Raw genomic sequence first — 20,496 nt, 5'->3', positions numbered from 1 at the left:
CATCACTTTAGTAACTCAGTAATGGTGCAGAAAACAAAGGAAGTTTTGCACTCAGTTTAATTTTTAGCCATATTCAATCTGGCACATTCAAAAGTGCTAACTATCAACATTTAAACCAGAAAGGGTGCAATTTGCATTTTTACTGTAAGAGTACACATAGCAATGTATGCCAATCACAAATGAAGCAAAGCCAGGTCAAAGCAAGGATTTTTATGTATTCAGGAAACTCCCCAGGAATGCAGAAAAATATGCTTTTATCCATTGAGAACCCACACCCACAAAGGGCTTTTACAGGGTGCTACATCACATATATTACCCTCATAACAGACTTGCATCTGATGAGGATATTGCTGTATCAACATGCACATTATCCGAGACTATGCAAGACCATAGGAAAAATGCTTTGGGCTATGAAATAGGGACAACAGGTTTATTACCTGCTCTGCATCATAGTCATAACCATCCAGTCACTTGCATAGACGTTCTTTCCAATCAGATCCTTAAACATGATGAATGTTTCCATCAGGAAATCCTAGAATGTAGAAAACAACCAAGGCTGAATAAGGTGTATTAGCAGTATTCATAAGTGCTAGGTATTCCAAGAAGCATAGACATTTAGAAAATAAAAACCCCACAACCCAATATGGTTTGTTTCGCAGATGCATGCCCAGGATAAAGCCTGTCTCTCTTCTAGTAATTTCCCAAAATTCTTGCTTTGAGATCCAAGGGATGAGAGAAAATTGCCATCTTTCTGTGCCACCAAAAACTTCAGGTATATACACTGTTCATGATTAAATCTCCGTATTAGAAACTCAAAACACATAAAGAGAATTATGGTTTAAGAATGGACCCTCAAATTGTTCTACCTCAGGCATAATGCCTGCATAGGGCACAACAAAGCTTTTCTGTTCTCTGATGCATGAACATGGCCACACAGTATTATTGCACATTATTATGGGGATTTAAGAAGCTACAATATCCCACAGAGCCAACAGAGTTCTGTTTCCCCTCTGAGTGCATGTAGATGGGCACAAGCCCTATTCAAGGTTACTTATGGGATCTATGAGTTTCCTGCAGAGGTCCATTTCAGCTGCGCTACATCAGACTTTTTGAAACTGAAGACACCATGGTTTTAACCTGAGAGTGCCTGCATACAGAATGTGCATGGTACCATTGAACTGTTATTCTTCCCTTGTGTACTCTAGTGCACATGTAACCCCCATGCCCAGAATGGGTTGGCCCAGAATGGGTTGACCCAGTAAGGGGGTGGAGACTCAGAGCAGCAGAAAGGCTGCAAGAGCTCTTCGCAGAAGACAAGGGTACCAGACTCGGACCTTGATTTCTATAAGCCCTTAACACCTTGTTAAGGGTTTTCTTTTGTGGTTGTAATGGGTGAGAGTTCTCCTGGAGACCTTCATCATGTTGCAACCTGTTCATCAAGCCCTTGGAGTCTTCAGGAGCCAGCCAACTTGCAAAGAAGAATTTGGACTTGGCAATATCAGTAGACTGTAAATAGAAGGACTTGAAATGCAACCTGAACAGGACCTTGAATTGTAACGTTAAATGTTGATGTTTTAAAAGTGTTAATTGTAAAGAAAAGTAAACCATTTTGTTGTTTAAAAATTGTTGTTGCAACTCATTCCAAGTACTGCCCCACAGAACCCACAAGCTGAGGTTACACACACTCTAGTGCATGTGCAACACTCATGCATTATGGGAGTATGATTTTTAGTCTAATAAGCCAGGGATAAAGTGGCAACACCCCTGGAATACCAACCTGAATCTATACTATGGTCAATGCTCATGGATCCTTCTGCTCCGATCCAGGCACGCACAGACCCGAGTTTTTGTGCTCCAGATTGGCAGCTGTACCTATTCTTCTAGGTTTGCTTGAACTTATACATGTGCCCTGTGGTTGTTATATGCCTATATCCAGCGGTAGGATTCAAATAATTTAACAACGGGTTTTTTACAAGGACCATTTTAACAACTGGTTATGCTGAATGGGTGAGAACCTGCTGAATCCCACCACTGCCTATATCTACCAGTGCAAATACCTATCAAAAAAGGTTCCATAGCAAAACAAGGAAGAATTTCCTTACACATAAAAGATTAAGGCCCTTTCCGTACGGGTGGGAAAGAGCGCCCCAGGGACGCTAAAAACAGCATCCCTGGGGAGGGGTTCACACAGCCGCCGCCACTGCATCGCAGCAGCGCCGGCCTCGCAACCCCCGAGCAGCGCAAAGACGCTGCTTCCGAACCTCACTCCCTGAGCAATGTTTTTCGGAAGCAGAGTCTTCCAACTGCTGCCGTGGAAATGGCAGCGGCTGGAAGGCGCCATTTCCCCTGCACCGTCCCCAAACGCCTACCTTGTCTTCTGGCTTCCAGCTTGTCGCTGAGGCCAGGGGACACGCCACCCTGGCCTGCAACTCCAGAGCCATCGCTCCAGCCTGCAGGGGCATGTCCCCTGGCCTCTGCGACAAGCTGGAAGCCAGGAGACAAGGTAGGCGTTTGGCGACGGCACAGCCTGTGCGAAGGCTGCACCGCTGCCTGCCACCCTCCCGGGACCGTCCATGCAAACGGTCCTGGGGAAGGGGGGGTTGCGTCGGCATTGTTGATGCCGTCGCACTCCCGCACCATTGCAGTGTGGAAAGGGCCTAAGATTAATTGTGACCTAAGCTTTTGAGGACTACAGCCCATTTTACCAGGTGCATATATGCAGGTATACAACAGAAGAGACACGGCTAACCTGTAAACTGTGGGGCCAAAAGTCCATGAAATGCAAAGGGGACCCTGGACATTTGACATTTCTACATGGATCCCAACTGTACAAAAGAGCCACACCGTGTCAGTCAGACTACAGTTGTATCTCCTTTATCTAGCACGATAAAAATATTTTAAAGTCATCTTTATAAATTTTATTGAAAAAGTGAGATTATGAACAAAACAGCTAGCCATCCTTGGACACGTGTTTTGTCCCAAACAGCCAGCGTGTGACGGGTCCAAAATTACCAGTTTCTCAAATAACCATCCAAAGCAAATACAGGAAACATGATTGATTTAATGAGCCCTGTTCAGTTTATGTTCTGTTCCATTAACAACCCCTTGGTCTTTCTCCAAAAGAACACTGGTCTGGGAAAGCAAAGATTGATTTCTTTTCTAAAAAGCACAAGGCAATAGGCTGCACCAGACTTTTGGCTTCTTGGGTCAGGGTAGCCCCTGCTGATTCAGAACAGCTTTTTGAAAAGATGCCTTTGCAAAACCTGGTTGGAGAGAATGTTCAGGAAATGATTTCACAGTCTGCAATCCCACACATATTTGCAAGGAAGCAAAGCCAGCTGGAATGAGCAGGTCTTATGTGCAAACAAACAACAGAAATCACAGGTTTCATGCAGGTTTGATTGTCTGTAGGTGGCTACACTGCTCAGCAAACCCAAATGCACTCAGAGAAGCACAGCAGCAAAAGCTAAACCTAATTATTCAACTTGCCAGCATGTGAAGATGATGGGAGGAATTCAGTGCTTAGACGGCAGCAACAAAATTGAAGACTATGCTTCATGTTATGAGAAATCTGTTACTTAAAATTAAGGGCCACAGTGCAGATCTTAAGAATGCGGTACCCTTGATCCAAGAACATCCAGGTGAGCACATTTATATATGGTAGAACTTTCTACACAGTACTTGCTCCTAGCCACCCCCCCCCCCAACAAATCCTATCACTGTTTACCAGCAACAGAGATCTCAGTAGAGTAGATGTGGTGGGTTTTCGTTAAATAACAAGGGCCGTTTCCGATAGATGTTTTCCCTGTTTCCACGCCGAGAATTCGCCCGGTGTGGAGGCGAGGTCGTCATGATGCACGCGATGCTGGCGGCTCCTCAGCAGAGGTCGGTGAAGCGGCAGGCGGCTTTTCTTCATCCTCACTCACCTTGTCTCCGTCGTGCCGGCTGGCAGTGGCTTCATACGCTGTCCTCCGACCCCTGGAGGCCTGAGGGCAGCATGGGCTTCACGGCCAGCCGCCATGACGGGACAAAGAGTGGGACGGGCAGAGGATAGCGGTACCAGCGGCGCGGGTTCGCACTGCGGCGCCGGAAGACGCTTCAACAACCCTTTAAAGGGTTGTTGTTTAGGATGCCTGGCGCCTCTGGGGAGGAGCAGTCAGGTCGGCGCTGCTGCGTTGCAGCAGCGCCGCCTGTGCGAACGGCGGCCTGGGGGCGGCGTTTTTACCGCCCCCAGGCCGTCGTTTTTGGCCCATGCGGAAAGGGCCAAGGTATACATAAAGCTTTTGAAACAAATAAGAACATTCCACAAGAAACTAGTTGTGGGAAATAAAAGGGAATGAGAATTCTGGATTTGCTTTTTTTTTTTATGCTGCTCTTGCATCCCAAATGTGAGTTTTTTTCTTTACATAGATTATAAAGAGTCAGAGGGTCTTGAACTATAGATTTCCATAATGGACAGCCTATGTGTCGCCCACACAGTAATAGGAAGACCACCTTGACCATCAAACCAGGCCTTGCATCAACACGTTGTTGTGCTACAGGTGACCCTTTAAATACTTCCTGGTCAGGCTCATTTGCAGATCAAAGTAACTCTGAAGAGCTGCTTTTATAGTACACATAATGTCTCTGCACTGGAGGTGGCCCTAAAAAGTAATTTGTTCTTTGCAGAAAGAACAGATTAGAAAACTTTATTGGCTATTTAATTTTTCCCCCTTGCCAACCCATGACAGCATAATGAGTGGGTGGGAATAAAATGTGACATATGGTTTTATATTTGAGCTCCTTTATACAGCAGAGATGCTTTATTGGTTTTTTTATGTTATGCTCGGAGTCATAACTTGATTTAGGAAATGGTGAATAGGGAACCTTATTTTATTGCTACAGAGACTAAGAAGGGATTTCAGCCAAATACCAACTCATTTTAATCTGTCACTTTGCAATATCCAGTACAAACCAGATTTCAAATAATTTTGAACTGTTTTGGGCTAATAATATTTACAGCCTTTACAAATATTAGAACAGGGAATCAAACTGACAGGTCATCTTTGCATATGGCTGCCTAAAGACCCTCCCAGCAAATCCAAGTATTCCCAGCACCAACTTCCCACATTGTTTGCTACTATCATCTGCACTGAAAGGAAGCTTTTGAACAACTTGAACTGGGTGTGGAAATGCTGAAATTAAACCTTAAGACTAATGTAAGATCTGAATGGCCTGAGGGATTTAGTTGCAAATGTGTCACGTGGCCTTTACAGTAATAAAAACACATCTGCATTTCTGGAAGCCAAGCCTGGTGCTTTCAAACTGCCAACTTTTCATCAGACCAAATAAAGTCAAAGCCTTCAAAAGCTCTTTGGCTGAGCTCCACCAAGGCCACTCCCGATCTCTTTTTCCAGACTGAACTAAATGCAGGCTGGTCCCTGGACTGCCATCCTGCCCTGCTGCTTATTGATTTTCCATGTCACAAAGTTGGCCCTCGATGCTCAGGCCTTGGCCAGTCAATGGCTGAATTCAAGACCAGAAAAAATACATACAAGATGAGGAGGGCTACAGTCAGCCTAATCCAGACCTGGGCATTATACGGCCCGCGGGCCACATCCGGCCCGCCGGATGACCCTGACTGGCCCCCCTGCCGTGCTGGGGAGCGAGGCGTCTTTGAAAGCCCCGCAGAAGCCGGTTGCCTTGGCTGCTGGCTTCTGTGGGGCTTTCAAATGCGCCTCACCCCCCTGCCTTTTGGCCTGGCCCTCCACAATATTTTCTGTTTCTTATAAGGCCCCATGGAAAAAATAATTGCCCACCCCTGGCCTAATCTGTACTTCATGTAAGACAAAATTCTTATTCTGTACCTAAGCAATCAAAATTCTGCATCAAGGAAAACTGAATGTTGTGACCAGTATACATTATGCACATGAAACAAAACTGTATGAAGTTTCTTCTTTTGCATGATTCATTCTGCAGAATTTGCTAATTGCATAGTTTGTTGTAGAAGTGATTAGAAGAAGAAGAAGAGTTGGATTTATATCCCCCCTTTCTCTCTTATAGGAGACTCAAAGGGGCTTACAAACTCCTTTCTCTTCCGCACTCACAACAAACATCCTGAGAGGTAGGTGGGGCTGAGAGAGCTCAGAAGAACTATGACTAGCCCAAGGTCACCCAGCTGGTGTGCGTTGGAGTGTACAGGCTGATCTGAATTCCCCAGATAAGCCTCCACAGCTCAAGCAGCAGAGCGGGGAATCAAACCCTGTTCCTCCAGATTAGAGTCCACCTGCTCTTAACCACTATGCAACTGCTGCTCCTTAGGCACTGAAGCTCCCATTCTCTGAATAGTGGGAATCTTATCTGATTGCCCCTCCAGGTTGTGACATTTCATTAGGTACTACAAGTATACATGTTCAAGCATATTGGATCAAAACAGCTAGAAACACAGTTTTCTTAGAGAGAGTCTACTTCTACCCGAAAATGGCCTCCAAGGTGGCTGCCAATAACAGAAAATTAACATACTCAACAAAATATTATTACAGTAAAAACAATGGAATTTATAAATGCAAAAAATGGTATTTTACTTCTCATCCAATAGGCCTCCTGCTTGCCCAAGAAAGATGCCACCCCTGACCATCATTCCAGCCCAAATTAATGACTGCCTTTGGTGCTGCCCGTTGGGAGCAGCAAAACACCACAGCTATCGTGGAAAATAACCACACAAATGCTGGAACATAAAACAATGTCATAATCCAGACTGACTGGCACAGACAACCCCAAATCCCTCAAGACACAGCTATAGACCCAATCTCCAGGGTTTGGCTCACTGCCCCTCCCCTCAAGTGCGCAGTTCAAGTTCAGTCAGACTCACAATAAGGTCTTGTCTGGTTTTGAAAGTGCTGATGTAGTGGTTATAATGGGAATCCTCCATCTGCCTCAAGATGGCTGTCATGCAAGCTACAAATGTGCCCTGGAGATGAAAAGGGGGAAACAAAGACTTTCCATCAATTTCCTTCCTTTGCAAAGGCAACCTTGTTTTCCGCTATTCTAGAGACTAGGACAAGCGATAGTGGATTCGAACTACGAGAAAAGAGATTCCAGCAAAACTTTAGGAAATACATCCTGATGGTAAGGGATGTACGACAGTGGAATACACTGCCTCAGAATGTGGTGGAGTCTTCTTCTTTGGAGGTTTTCAAACAGAGGCTGGATGCCCATCTGTCGGGAGTGCTCTGATTGTGAGTTTTTGCATGGCATGAAGTTAGGAGTGGATGGCCCTTGTGGTCTCTTCTAACTCTATGTTTTAAATTATTTTAATTTAATTGAGAATTAACAAAACTTGGCTACTAGTAATTAAAAACACCAGAATCAAAGGCCAAGGGCATGCTGGATTCATGAACAATGGACTCCACCAAGACACAGGGTTTGCATTCTAAGACTGCTGCTGCTGCAGGGAATGCAAATGTGAATCACTCCCTGGCCTGAAAAACCCCACCCACAATATAATGCAGTCAACCACACCTTTGCATAGCAAGTTCCACCCAAACACTTACTGATTGGTTCCCCACCCTGGGACATGGACAATATATACCCCACCAAACATTCCCTTCTCACTGGACACAGTGAGTAACAGACTTCTCTTTGTGATACACCTCTAAAGATGCCAGCCACAGATGCAGGCGAAACATTAGGAACAAGATCTACCAGACCACAGCCACACAGCCTGGAAAACCCACAACCACCTGAGATATGTTTGTTATCTTCGCTTATTTAATTATATTGTTTATTTTTTTAAAAAAATCTCCATAAGTTGCTTTGGATCAATTTGGGGGGGAAAGCAGAATAAAAAGCCCTAATAAAATAAACAGTAAGGTTTTTTTATCTCTCAACACAGTCAACATTGTGCTTTTGAAACAAAGGCCTTCCAAGAAAGCATCGCAGAACGGCCTTCCCATGAGGTGCTTACATGATAATGTGGGGTGGCCTGAGGTAAAGAATTTTCAGATCTTAACTGGGAAAATTGGCAAAAACTCAGTTAAGCTGTTATGTCCTGCTTCAGTTCCTTCTTGGCAGCATATAATATGGGAACAAGTTGGTGGAAAAGCAGTTCAAGAAAACGACAGCATCTCATGTTTGTGCCCCCGCAAGGTGGGCTCCAGACTTCAGAATTATGGAAGAAAGGGACACTTATCAAACAAAGAAAGCACAGACTCTAGGAAACAGCTCTCACAATGTGAGGAGACTGTCGGCTCATTCCAATCACTGTCCGGTTTATTCTCCTCAGCAGGCGCTCCATAATCAACTGGATGTGAACAGCGGTGGGGCCCTGAGGAGATTAAGCAAAACACAAGCTGGTTAAGCAGAACCTTAGCACAGCTTCTTGCACAGAGATTCTTGGTTCCAAGAAGGAAAAAGATGGCTGGCTATTTATGGCAAGAGACAGTAGCAAAATAAAAAGTTTTCAGCACAAGAAATTCATGTTAAAAAACACCATACAGCAGTTTGGATTCAAACAGTTCAGTGCTGCATAGTCCCAGCCAGTGATTCAAACACTTCCTTCCTTCTCCATAGCCTTGTCTATGTGAGATCACACGCAGGAAAATAAGTGGCAGAATGCTGAAGCTGTCAGATGGAGTCCTCCAGGTTAGAGTACAGGGGGTGCATTCCCTTTTGCATTAAAAAAAATCCATGCAAATAGAAAACTAGAACAGCAGGTAGAAGACTTTTATTCCCTCTTCTCTTTGCCTGTTGTGCTGGTTTTCTATTTGTGGGGGGTGGGAGAAAGGAAGATAACAAAAGGGGATATTCTGAACACGTGATACTACTCTTAAAGTCTGATGTAGTCTAGACTATTCTACTGGCCTCAAATTTTACCACCGCATTCTGTCATGCCTGTAAATCAGGCTTGAATTAGCTGAAATGTGAGATGGAGCAAAGACCATGGCAGATTGCACACAGGGAACTTTCCCTGTTTCAGCTGACTCATGAGCTTTAATTCTTTGTTTCCAGATGACTTTGTCCTCTATTCCTGCAGAAATCATGAACAGCCCATTCTTTTCACAAAAATCACTTTAAAAAAAGCAGGGTTTCCAGCATGACATCAGGATAATCTTTTTCTTGTATTTGAGACCCAGCCAGCCAGCAGGAAAACAAGGTGGAGAGGGAGGGGGGAGAGGGGATTCCCCCCCAGTTTTTTTTCAACAGTGGCGGGACCAAAGAGGACTGAATAATGCTGGAAAAAAATGGCAACATTCGAGATCCACTTTTTGGCACCTGGAAATCATTGCCAAAATATTAAAAAAAAACCAAAATACTGATAAGGTATTTTTAGGTTCAGCTTTGCCAAATGCACACTCCTGTCATGCAACACTGAAATGGAGCTCAAATATAATGAGACGTGGCAGGAGAACGGATACCAGTGGACAACAGTTTTCTGTTCAGGTCTGAAATGGAAAGAATGCTTTTCATTTTTTAAAAAAGGAGGGTGTAGAATCAGACTGTTCTGAAGCAGCCCTACACATATTGCTTCGACCTTTAGTTTTTCAAGCTTATTCTTCCATTTTTAAAAAAGCTAACAAAATGCAAGATTTTCAAAAGGATAAATTCTGCATTTAATAGCAATATTATAGATTCAAGGGGGTGAAAAACACAGGGCTTGATGAAATTAGCAATATCACTTCTTCCTGGGGTCTTGGAATCTCTTTCAATCTACTTGAATAAAAAATACTGGGCCTTGAATCCAGGATTTTTTATTGGCGAAAAAGGAGATTTTTCACTGAGCCCTGGTTCTTCCGCATATGTGCTTTTTTTAAAACGCCACACTCGTGCGTTCCCTTACCACTTCCTTACGATCCAAAACCTCAAGAATATTGCTGAGGAGCTGCGAAGAAGCCTCATGGTCAGGCTTGTTGGAATTATCATCCAGCTGTCCGCTTAACTGATCGACCAGCAGAGGCAGGAGAACATCTCGGCACTCTGGGAAGAACCAAAAAACATAATACAGAGAATCAATACATCAGGTTTATGCCAGGTCATTATGGAGGTTTAAAAAAAAAAAACATTGCACGGCCCCTCCACAGGCTTACAAGTCAAGGAACATCAACATAATCCATTTTGTATTACCAAGGGACTGATCATAATGTTGCACATGTGTAACAAGTCCCAGTGAAACAACTGGCCCAGTACAACTGAGCTGTGTTGTGTAAAGCTTTGTACTGGGGAAATGTGGGCCAAAAAGAGGCCTGACAAGAGCAGGTGGGTGGTGCAGTCAGTCAGTGAAGTCAGAAGCATGAAAGACCTGCTGTTTCCCTGGTTTTCCTCATAAAATAGGGCATGAACTGGAGTGATTTGCGAACTCAATCCTCCTCTTTTCCAAGCCAATTCTCTCTTCCGTTTTGGGATTATTCAAGCCACAGTTTTCCAGTGGGCAAACTAGGATTCACGACAACTTCTGAACTGTTGTTTGCAAACCAATGGCCTTCCCCATCCACCTTTTCATTTATTTATTGCTATTTTGTGCTATTATTCCTATTATATCAATTTTGTCCCTTCCAATGTTTGGCAACATTGTGATTATTAATTGGGGCTTATACAGTGAGGTTTTATTAATGGGGGTTATTAATGGGAATTTTTATGTATTTATCTTTAATTGTTTTATTGTAGTGTTAGAATTTATTGAAAGCTATCTTGAGACTGACTTGTTGGGAAAGGCCAAGGTGAAAATCAAATCAATCAAACAGAAAAAAAAATAAAAAAATACTTTCAGACCCATGGTTTTACATCACCAGATCACAGACCTACCAGACTGACGGAACAGGTCACTGTCGACGATCTTGGTCATGCAGTTCAGTTTCTGACGAACCAGCTGGTTGTCAGGGATGCTTTGGATGAATTTGCTAAAGAGAACGCTAAAAAGTAGAATGATGGGCACAGAAATAATGGTTTTTATTCAAGTCATGCTTTTCAGCATTGATTTGTCATGTTTAAACACAAATTACCTCAGATCTGCAATAGTTAGTTGGGGTTTTGTAGATTACTACTACTGGGATGGAGATATTTTTCCCTCTCATTTTTCCTTTTCCTCCTCAAGGCTTAAGAGGTTACTATGAACCTTTGCTAGGTCAAGAACACATTTCTGCCCTGGTCAGATTGGCATAACCACATAATAGAGCTATAGTCTACCCTCCACCCCAATTTTTAAGTCATCTTGAAAACTTGTGGGACTTTCTTTTATGGAAAAAATTGAAATAAATAATGGGATATTCCTGTATCTTTTCCTCCTCACAACTAAGTTGTTTTGTTTGGCTCAGAACAAGTTTCAAAAATTTCCCAGATGTTTTAATAGCCTTGCCAGATTTAAGAAGGAAAAATAACATGCTTTCTAGCTACCTGAGCTCAACTGGATCGAATACCAGTTTGACATCGTTGATGATACTTGGTAAATACTTTAAAGCAGCACCCTGTAAGATACAACAAAGAGGAAGAGGATTCTGAGTATTCCATTCATGCTGAAGAGTTGGGTCAAGTTTAGACATGAGTATATATGGGTATATTTATTTCTGTTGGGAGATATATATGCACATATATAAATGACAAAATAGGCAGAGGCCCAGAAATGGGGACAAAGGGCTAGGAAAGAGAGCCAACAGAGCATTAGAGAGCCAGTGTGGTCTAACAGGTAGATTTGGACTAGGATGATTCAAATTCAGATCTCAATAATGAATACTTATAGGTAGAGACAAAAGAATATAACCTGTAGACAGCCAGTGTAGTGCAGGTGCCAAGAATGTTGGGACTAGGCCTAGAGAGACCCAGAGTCAAATGAAGCTTACTTACTGAGGTACAGCAGATGAATCATGTTCAGCCTAACCTACCTCACAAGGTTGTGACAGAATGGGGATAAATATGCAGAAAATAAATATGTCAATATATAGCATCTTTGTTACCTCCCCCCCCCCCCCCCCCATAAGGCCCAGTTGGTAATTTTAGGCCAATCACTATTAATCCGTCTAACATATCTCACAGAATTATTCTGAAGAGACAATATGGGTGGATTACTAAATTAACCTTCTAATAAACATAAACAAACAAACAAAACAAACCAATACCATGATTGCAGCCTGAAGGGAAATAAGAGCTTATAACGTTTTGTAACATTCCTAAGAGCACAATGATATTACAGGCACACTCTTCTGGAGTCATTCATGACTGCTGAACTAGTAAATTAGAAAGACTTTGTGAAAATGGGGTGACTAAAGCTGCTTCCACATGATGGAATTCTTTCATCCCAGCAATAAAATGGGATTGGGGCTTTTTTGAGTATCCACAGTACATTGCCCTTCATCTGAAATTCTCATATGTCATCCATGATTTCTCAGGGTTTCTCCAATCTTTCCAGAAACGCTGGAGACAAAACAGATTTCCCTGTTGGTGATGGGATTTTGGTATGAATTTCAGCTCTGCTTTGAAATCAATATTTAAATAGTTTCTGCACACAGAGAAGCTAACAGGTAGGGCAGAAGGTCTGATCAGGAGTTAAAGAAGTTCAAAAACTTGCACTAACCTTTATCTTGACAGCCTCATCTAGAGGTCGGTCCATAAGGACATTAAAGGAGAGGAACAGCTTGCGGATAGCATTATTAAACTCGTCCCCATCTTCGCTTTTCCCATAAAATCTAAGAAAGAGAAAGAATGCCGGTTGCCAACTATCAGTTCACCAGCCAGAGTGGAAAAACAGTACTAGACGGACTTCCTTCAATAAAGCTGATGATTCTCAAAGGCAGGAGAGAAAAAGTATTGGGTAACATATTCAAGACAACAGAAGACTCTGCTGTGCTGTTTGTGTACAGAACACAACTTGAGAATGGCTTGACGTGAGCCAAACTGAAACTCAGCATTTCCTGATCTATCTGGGTTTTGGAAGGTTTCAGTTAAGATCCACCCAAGCAAACACAAGCTAATTCCACACAAGCAAATCCGTTGAAGTATATGTTGACATATACTGACATCAATACATTAAACAAAGACTGCTGGGAAGTTTATCCTGATGCACAATGCAGTTTTCTTCCTTTGTTGCCTCCCCAAAGCCTAGAATGTAAAATTTCCAGTACTTCCCAACTCATTCCATTGAGAAGGTAGGTATATGGAACCCCATTTCCCAAAAGATTTGGCCCCCAGAAAGTAATCCTGAACAGAACTACTTGGAAGTAAACCTAATTTTATTCAACAGAGCTTACCCCCAGGAAAGTGTTCTTAGGATTGCAGCCCTAGACACGTAACAGATGCACAAGAGGAAGCAACAAGCTAATTCTATATTTAGTGTTTTGTCTGTAGACAAAAAAGCAGCTTAGTTCCCCTTCCTTTAAAGACCCAGCCTTTCCCACGATGAGTAAATGATTTCTTGGAAATTAATGTTGCCACAAATATCAAGGGGGAATTCCTCCAACCTCATTAAGAGCTTCACAACACATACCACCTCTTTGTTCCGTTCTTTGAAGATTTAAAACTGTACACAACAAGGTCCATTACATTCAATTAAAAGTCTTGATAAACAAATGCAAATAGGATTTAATTGCAAGGCTCTACAGCATCTTTAATCCTTTATGCTCAATGTAATTTTTTTCACAGTTCTGACTTCTCCTGATTTCTGCTCTTGTGATATTTTAAAAAGGAACAGGCGGGACTGGATGAAACTTTTACCTGTGAGGAAGGGGTAAGCATATGCCACAACACTTTAAAAAGCCTATGGTCTTAAAATTCTGCATACATTGGCCCAGATTGTACAGCCTATACTTTCCCCCAAAACCTTTCTCATTTGGGAGTGCTAGAGATGGGAATCGGGTATCAAGAGGGCAGAAAAAAACAGCAGGTGTACTCTTGCTGGATAGAGAAGTATCTAGTTAATAGTACTGGCAAAAAAAGACCCGTGTTCACTTAGTAATTAAAGAGAAGCACAGAATGCACCCACATTTTCTGCTTCTTGCTTACCGTAGATATAGGACCCTTGACTGAACAATGAACCGGAAGAGGTACTTCAAGGCTTTCAAAGCAGCAAACAGCAACTCTGTCTTGCTGGCATCTTCTGCGTTCCCTACGTAGTGATTCAGAACCTTGGTTAGCTTCCTGGGGGCAAAGGCAACAATGAGAGCAGGGCCAAACTAGAGGGCATGAGAAGCACTGAAGAGCAAGGCGAGGAGAAGAAAGTCCTAGGCTGAGCTATATATTCAGTAGCACTTCTTCAGAAAACCCATCATTAACTTATGGAATTCACTGCCACAGGAACTTCTGAGAGAACTGTGCCTAGCCCAAGGTCACCATGCAGGCTTCACGTGTAGGAGTGGGGAAACAAATTCAGTTTACCAGATTAGAGCCCACTGGTTCTCTAGATTAGAGTCCACCACTTTAAGGCCCCTTCTGCATATGCAGAATAATGCACTTTCAATCTACTTTCACAATTGTTTGAAAGTGGATTTTGCTATTTCGCACAGTAAAATCCAGCTGCAAAGTGCATTGAAAGCGGACTGAAAGTGCATTATTCTGCATGTGCAGAAGGGGCCTTAATCACTGCACCATTCTGGTATTTACATTGCCTGATTGTAAACTGCCTCAAGCCCTGGAAAAGTATCACATAGATACTTCCAATAATAAAAAGAAGACTGGTATGTTTTTTCCCAAGATGCCAACTTATTAAGATGTACCCCCTCCCCAGTGCATCTCACAACTACACATTTAACTTGACCAAGGAGCAAGTTGGAAAACAAGGCTACAGCCATTAAAAACAACAACAACCCAGAACAGTTCCAAGTCTGTTTAAACCATGACTACATGGGGAAGCTCTGCCTAAGTAACCCATTTCCTCTACCCTTCTTCCACTGTGACGAGGAAAGCAATGGCAAACTACCCACAAAAGAGGCTTGCCTATGAAATCACTGCTCGCAGTGGTACCCCAGGGTCAGACACCGACTGAAGGGGAAACTTTACCTTTACCTCTTCCACTGTGAAGCTGTCTGGGTGGGTTTTAGTAAGTTGCTGTGTTTCTGCTTAACTTAACTGGCAGGGTTGTCATAAGGCTATGATCTCTAGGGCAGGGATGGGGAACAAAAATGTTTTTTTCATTGCAGCCTCTATTAATGTTAGGACCTTGATCGGAAAGGATGATTGCAACCTAGTCACACAGGTTCTAAAGTTCAAAACAAACTGTGTGTGTGTGTGTGTGTGTGTGTGTGTGTGTGTGTGTGTGTGTGTGTGTGTAGTTGAGATCATCATGGTGTTACAATGCACCTTGCTGTGCTGGCGGTACATAATTCGCTGCAACTCTTTGGCATGCAGTACCTTCATCTGGGGGGCATGAGGCTAATGACCCAGCACGATGTCAGGAAGCTGGCAAGCAAAAATGCTGCTGAAATAGACCAAGACCATAAATCAAGGGCATGAGGAAAGGTTTACTACCCAAAGTAGGATGGATAATGGATGTTCTAGAAACCAGAGGTTGGCTCCAAGTGCAGAAAAAAAGCAGGAGGTGAATGCAGTTATCCCCCAAGATTCTAGCAATGTGGAGAATCCAGAAGTCATACAATTCAACTGAGAACTGATCAGGAGCACTCAGAGCCATACAGGACTCTTCTCCCCATTTGGTTTGCAGGTTGAAAATACACAAGTAGAATAGCAGAAGCAATGTGAGCAAGTGGAGGGGGGCTGCCTCACCAGAATGCATCTTTTAATGTGCCTTCTATGAATTAGATGTGTAAGGGGGGAGAAGGAGGGGGGCTGCCTCACCAGAATGCATCTTTTAATGTGCCTTCTATGAATTAGATGTGCACCGTTAGCGAGGAATTTCTTCAAATCTAGCTGGGTCTCAGCAGAAAACCAAGCATGCAAGAGCTCTAGCGTTGAAAATGCTTATCCGCAGAGGTAAACCTATTTGCCTGGTGCTTTTTTAGTCAAGGTTCACCTGGTAGAGCACTCGAGTGACAGAGAAAGACAGAGCAGCTGAAATTCCTTTCAGGCATTGTTCTGGTGGACCTGGAGGTCAAGTTTTAAACCCAATGCTACTAAAGAAGCAGACAGAGCTGAATGGAAGGGGGGCTCCAGGACCTGGGAACTGGAGCATCAGTCCTTTATTCTTTCTGAGAAGCATGAGCAATCCATGCTATTGGCCCGGTCTCCTGAAGTTTCTGTGTTCAGGCCCATCTCAGCAGCCTCTCTCCATAGTCAGGCCTGTTCTAGGCTGCCACACCACCACTGAGCCATTTTCATGTCTAGTATTTTTATCTGTCTTGAGTAAGCTAAATCTAAAACGAGTAATATTTTAATTGTACTTCGTTCCTTCTTTCGTTAACAGCTTGGTGCTAGTTTTTGAAAAAGCAATATATACATGTTTTAAATCAATAAGTAATGCATATGCATGCAATATCGACATCTACATGAACACCAAGTGACTCTGAAATTGCCATATGTAAATGCTAGATCATTCACCAGGTAGATTATGTAAGATCCGGTCCTTTTGTGTGTAAAGTGCAGTCAAGTCATGCTGACTTATGGCAACTTCACAGGTTTTTCAAGGCGAGAGATGAACAGAAGTATTTTGCCATTGGCTTCCTTTGCATATGGACCCTTGATGGTCTTAAATCTAAGTACAAGCCATGATTGATCCTGCTCAGCTTCTGAGATCTGACAAAATCAGGCTGGTCCATCCAGGTTAGGGCAAGATCAATCTTCAGAACATAGATATAAAGTCCCTCAAGTGACTGAATAACCAACATTAGACTCACAGAAGCAGAGCAGAAGAACAGAACACAAGAATCAAAACTTTTCCATCAACCCTTCATCAGTTCTCCAAAACCAGGCTTTAGCGGATGTTCTTTCACTGTCTTGCAGAAAAACTTTGCATACCATCTAAAGCTCTGCCTTGAAGTAAGTCCACCGCAGATCATGGGCCACCACCCAGAAAGCCCTACTCCTTTCCAAAGACCTCTGGAAGTTGGAGCAGGTCTAACAAATGCTAATGCAAGGGTACATGTAAGTGCATGAGACCAATAAAGATGCTTCAACTGATCATAGTGCTTTATATCAATCAACAAGTGGTTGTATTTTGGAGCCCCTGAATCTTCCAGGCTATTTTCAAGACCAGCCCCATGCACTACAGTAACCTGTTTATATCTGTTAAACTCCTTTTGTCCAACATCCCTTTCAAATAAAAGCATCTTGAATCTCTAGCCTAGAGATTCTCCTCAAGAAAGACTTGCTGCATAATTGCCAAGAACAGACACAAGCATCCAGTTTGAATCACATGATCAGCACACAGTTAGTCATCTGTAGGAAGAATACTGTCAGCAATTACTCAACTGAGTACTTACACATAGGCCAAGGTGGCACTGAAGTGCTTGTAGATGTAAGTTTCAAGGACAGGATTAAAGTGTTGAAACTTGATGTCGCCAATCAAAGAAATAATAAATACCTATTGGAAAGGAGAGATGGACACCATGAGCAGAAAAGCCATCAGAGTCCATTATGCTTCTCCATTTTAAGTTTCATGTCACACTGAGATTTGGTGGCTTCAGCCGTACCAACAGCAGCTGCATTTCCAATCAGACATCATAGTTTATAATGCCCCAGGGCAAAATGCTGTTGAACAGATGTTGGTGGTTGACATGGAGTCACTACACAATGCAAACAACAAGGATACAAGAGAAAAGGGCATAGTTTCCAATGGGAGCTAACAGGAGATGGGGCTACCCCTTTGAGGGTCCATAACTTTGGCATCTATGAACCAAACTGCTCCAAACTCAGGTAGTATCATCAGGAAGTCTCTGAATGACACCCTGAAATTTTGGTGCCACTAACGTTAAAAATGCTCCCCCCTGCAGGCCAAAATGCAACACCCCCCCAAAATACAAAAAAATCAGACGGAACCGGATTTTTTGCATATACCCGAATATTGCATATACCCAAATAAATCCGAATCTGAATTTTACTGAATTTCTAGGGTATTGACCAAGCCTAGTCAGGAGTAATCCCAACTGACTGATGATATTTTCTAGAAGTTGTATCTAATGATCATCTGTAGACTGGTTATTTCATAAAAGACTTCACAGTGAAACTGTTATTTTTACATTTCATTTACACTTAGGAAGACTAGAAACATCCTCTGCTGGGTCTGTTTTTGCTACTCTGCAGTTGAGAGAAAACTGCTCAAGACAGTTCAGATTATTCTTCTGTTTATGTCCTTTAAGAAATTTTCCCTTGAGTGGCTGCTTGTTAATGTCCACAGAGTCAGAATTTTGAGAACCATCATAAAATTAAAAGCCTCTCAAAGACGCATCTTACAATGGAAAGCCTTCAAGCACTGATGCCTGAATTAAAGAAAGAGATGGAACACAAATTGTGCTATAGCAGAAAGGACCCTCTTAAAAAACAAGCTGATTCCACACATATTGGGCTGCAACATCAGAACACTTGGAAAAATCTTGGATCTGGCAGATTGTATATGGTGACAGACAAGACAAGGGGCAGGCAGATGAGACACAGCAACTCACCAGAGCATCAAATACAAGGAAGTCATAGGATTCGTTGTCTGACATCTCCATCATTATGTTAAAAAGTGCATCAAGCGTATCTTGTAAGAACTAGAGACAGAAAAAGGGGGAGGAGGAGACCAAAATTATTGTGCTACAGCTTACAAAGTTCCATTTCCCTTTAACTGTCATTCCTTTTTAGGAACCAGAGGCTGGCATTGCTCAAATACTAAAAACCAGAAGGCATTAGCATGACAAAGGAAGCTTAACTGCTAAAGTACACTCTTTTAAGCATGGAATCACCCCCCTGCCCCATCCCACGCTTGAATATATGTCTAGGGAGCACTCCCCATAAAAGGATAAGCAAGCGTATCAGAGCTCTGATGCTGCAAAGATACAAATGGTTCCCTGAATAAAGTGAATGTACAACACCAAAGACTGCAACTGGATCCTGCAAAATACATCTGCACAAACTGCATGCACCACCAGCTTCATTTTTGTTTCTCCTAACTCTAGAACAGGGGTAGGGAACCTGCGGCTCTCCAGATGTTCAGGAACTACAATTCCCATCAGCCTCTGTCAGCATGGCCAATTGGCCATGCTGGTAGGGGCTGATGGGAATTGTAGTTCCTGAACATCTGGAGAGCCGCAGGTTTCCTACCCCTGCTCTAGAAGATCAGCTCATATACTGTCACATGGCAGAGTCTCTCCAAATAGTATAATGGATCATGATACCAATTAGATTACAGTCATGCCTACGCCAAAGCAGATAATCCATCAAAAAAAGATCAGTTTGGCTTTTTTAAAAAAAACAGGTCAAACACTGGCTAATTGATCAACCTTTATATGCTTTCTTCTTCTGTGGCTTTGGATCCATCTCATACGCATGGGAATAAAACTGAAGCAGGAATGAGATGCTAGCAACAACCTTCAGGTGCATTCACATATTTTGTTCAAAACTGACTGCATTGCGTACCTTCACAATCTCTCCTCCATCCACTTCCATTAGCTTCTTCAGATTGTGTCCTATGTTTTGGGAGTTTGAACGCCAGTTCAGCAGTCCCAATAGGTCAACTGGCAAGGACAAAAAGAGAGGGAAAAAAAATGAAGGCAGGTTAAGAAGCAGCACAGACCAAGACAGAAAGTGAAGTGATGTTGATTTCTGACATGAGCTAAGCATATGGTTTCTTATTACACAAACATGATCGTGGGATCCTGCGGCTCACATTCTCCTTCCATCCATGCCTCCTCTCCTCACATGGTACTATCATATTTTCACAGTGAGCTGTAACTTTTCTTCCAAATGACAAACAGACCTAGGCGGGGCCCACTACCCCACATGTCCAGTCACTGCATCTCAGGTAGCTGCATGGGAAAGAAGATGGGGCCCCTGTTGCAGGAGAGAACCTGGGTCGATTCGGTTCCTCTCATCAGCGCACCACTTCCTGGGGACAATCAGGACTAGCCGAGCATTTGTCAACACAATAGCTGCTAAAGGAGCTCAGATTCACTAAATCAGCCGTTTCTCAGGGGTACGCACCAGAATGTTTGAGGGTAGATGAAAAGAAATTACATAATAGGTTTGCTGGCATGGGGGTACAATTCTAGGGAAATGGGTTGCCCAGGTTAACATGAAGGAAAAAAGGTTGGGAATCACTGCACTAAAGCAAAGGGCCTATAACACTGCGAGGTCAACTCTTGTCTTAAAAGTAGACAGCCCAAGTAGCAATCCCTACTTCCAAGCTGGTCGATGAAACCGAGAGTTGTCTCAACAAGCAGCTTTGCCTCCTTAAACTTGAGAGCACGAAGCATACGTGTGTCCTTTCCCCCTTCAACAAAATAGAGTAATGCTGGATTCCACCATTCCATAGGCTTCTGTAGGCAACAATTTTAGCAAGAAATGACAAGTGAGGCTTTCAAGACAGTCTGGGGGATCTAGATGGAAGCCATTCATCATCATGAGTAGGCATCTGTGACTTGGAAAGCTACAGTCCTAGTCTGGAAT

The 20,496-nt window shown here is 42.9% G+C and overlaps 1 protein-coding gene across 2 annotated transcripts in view; it reads right to left on the bottom strand.

Moving 5' to 3' along the window:
* The window catches only part of DOCK5 (dedicator of cytokinesis 5), a 133,156-nt gene that overhangs the window by 32,597 nt on the left and 80,063 nt on the right, over positions 1-20,496 (bottom strand). For both annotated transcript variants that reach the window (XM_048513582.1, XM_048513580.1), the window contains 11 exons: positions 19,468-19,565; positions 18,513-18,602; positions 17,334-17,434; positions 13,966-14,100; positions 12,542-12,653; positions 11,368-11,438; positions 10,780-10,886; positions 9,818-9,954; positions 8,210-8,305; positions 6,851-6,949; positions 438-532 (listed from right to left, as the gene is read on the bottom strand). In XM_048513582.1, coding sequence (XP_048369539.1) covers positions 438-532; positions 6,851-6,949; positions 8,210-8,305; positions 9,818-9,954; positions 10,780-10,886; positions 11,368-11,438; positions 12,542-12,653; positions 13,966-14,100; positions 17,334-17,434; positions 18,513-18,602; positions 19,468-19,565 — 1,141 coding nt within the window. The remainder of the gene's footprint in view (positions 1-437; positions 533-6,850; positions 6,950-8,209; positions 8,306-9,817; positions 9,955-10,779; positions 10,887-11,367; positions 11,439-12,541; positions 12,654-13,965; positions 14,101-17,333; positions 17,435-18,512; positions 18,603-19,467; positions 19,566-20,496) is intronic.

Source organism: Sphaerodactylus townsendi, linkage group LG12 (genome assembly GCF_021028975.2).
Source record: "Sphaerodactylus townsendi isolate TG3544 linkage group LG12, MPM_Stown_v2.3, whole genome shotgun sequence".
In the NCBI taxonomy this organism is placed as follows: Eukaryota; Metazoa; Chordata; class Lepidosauria; order Squamata; family Sphaerodactylidae; genus Sphaerodactylus; species Sphaerodactylus townsendi.
Note: the sequence above shows the minus strand (reverse complement) of the source record. Positions and strands in the feature narration are given on the sequence as shown.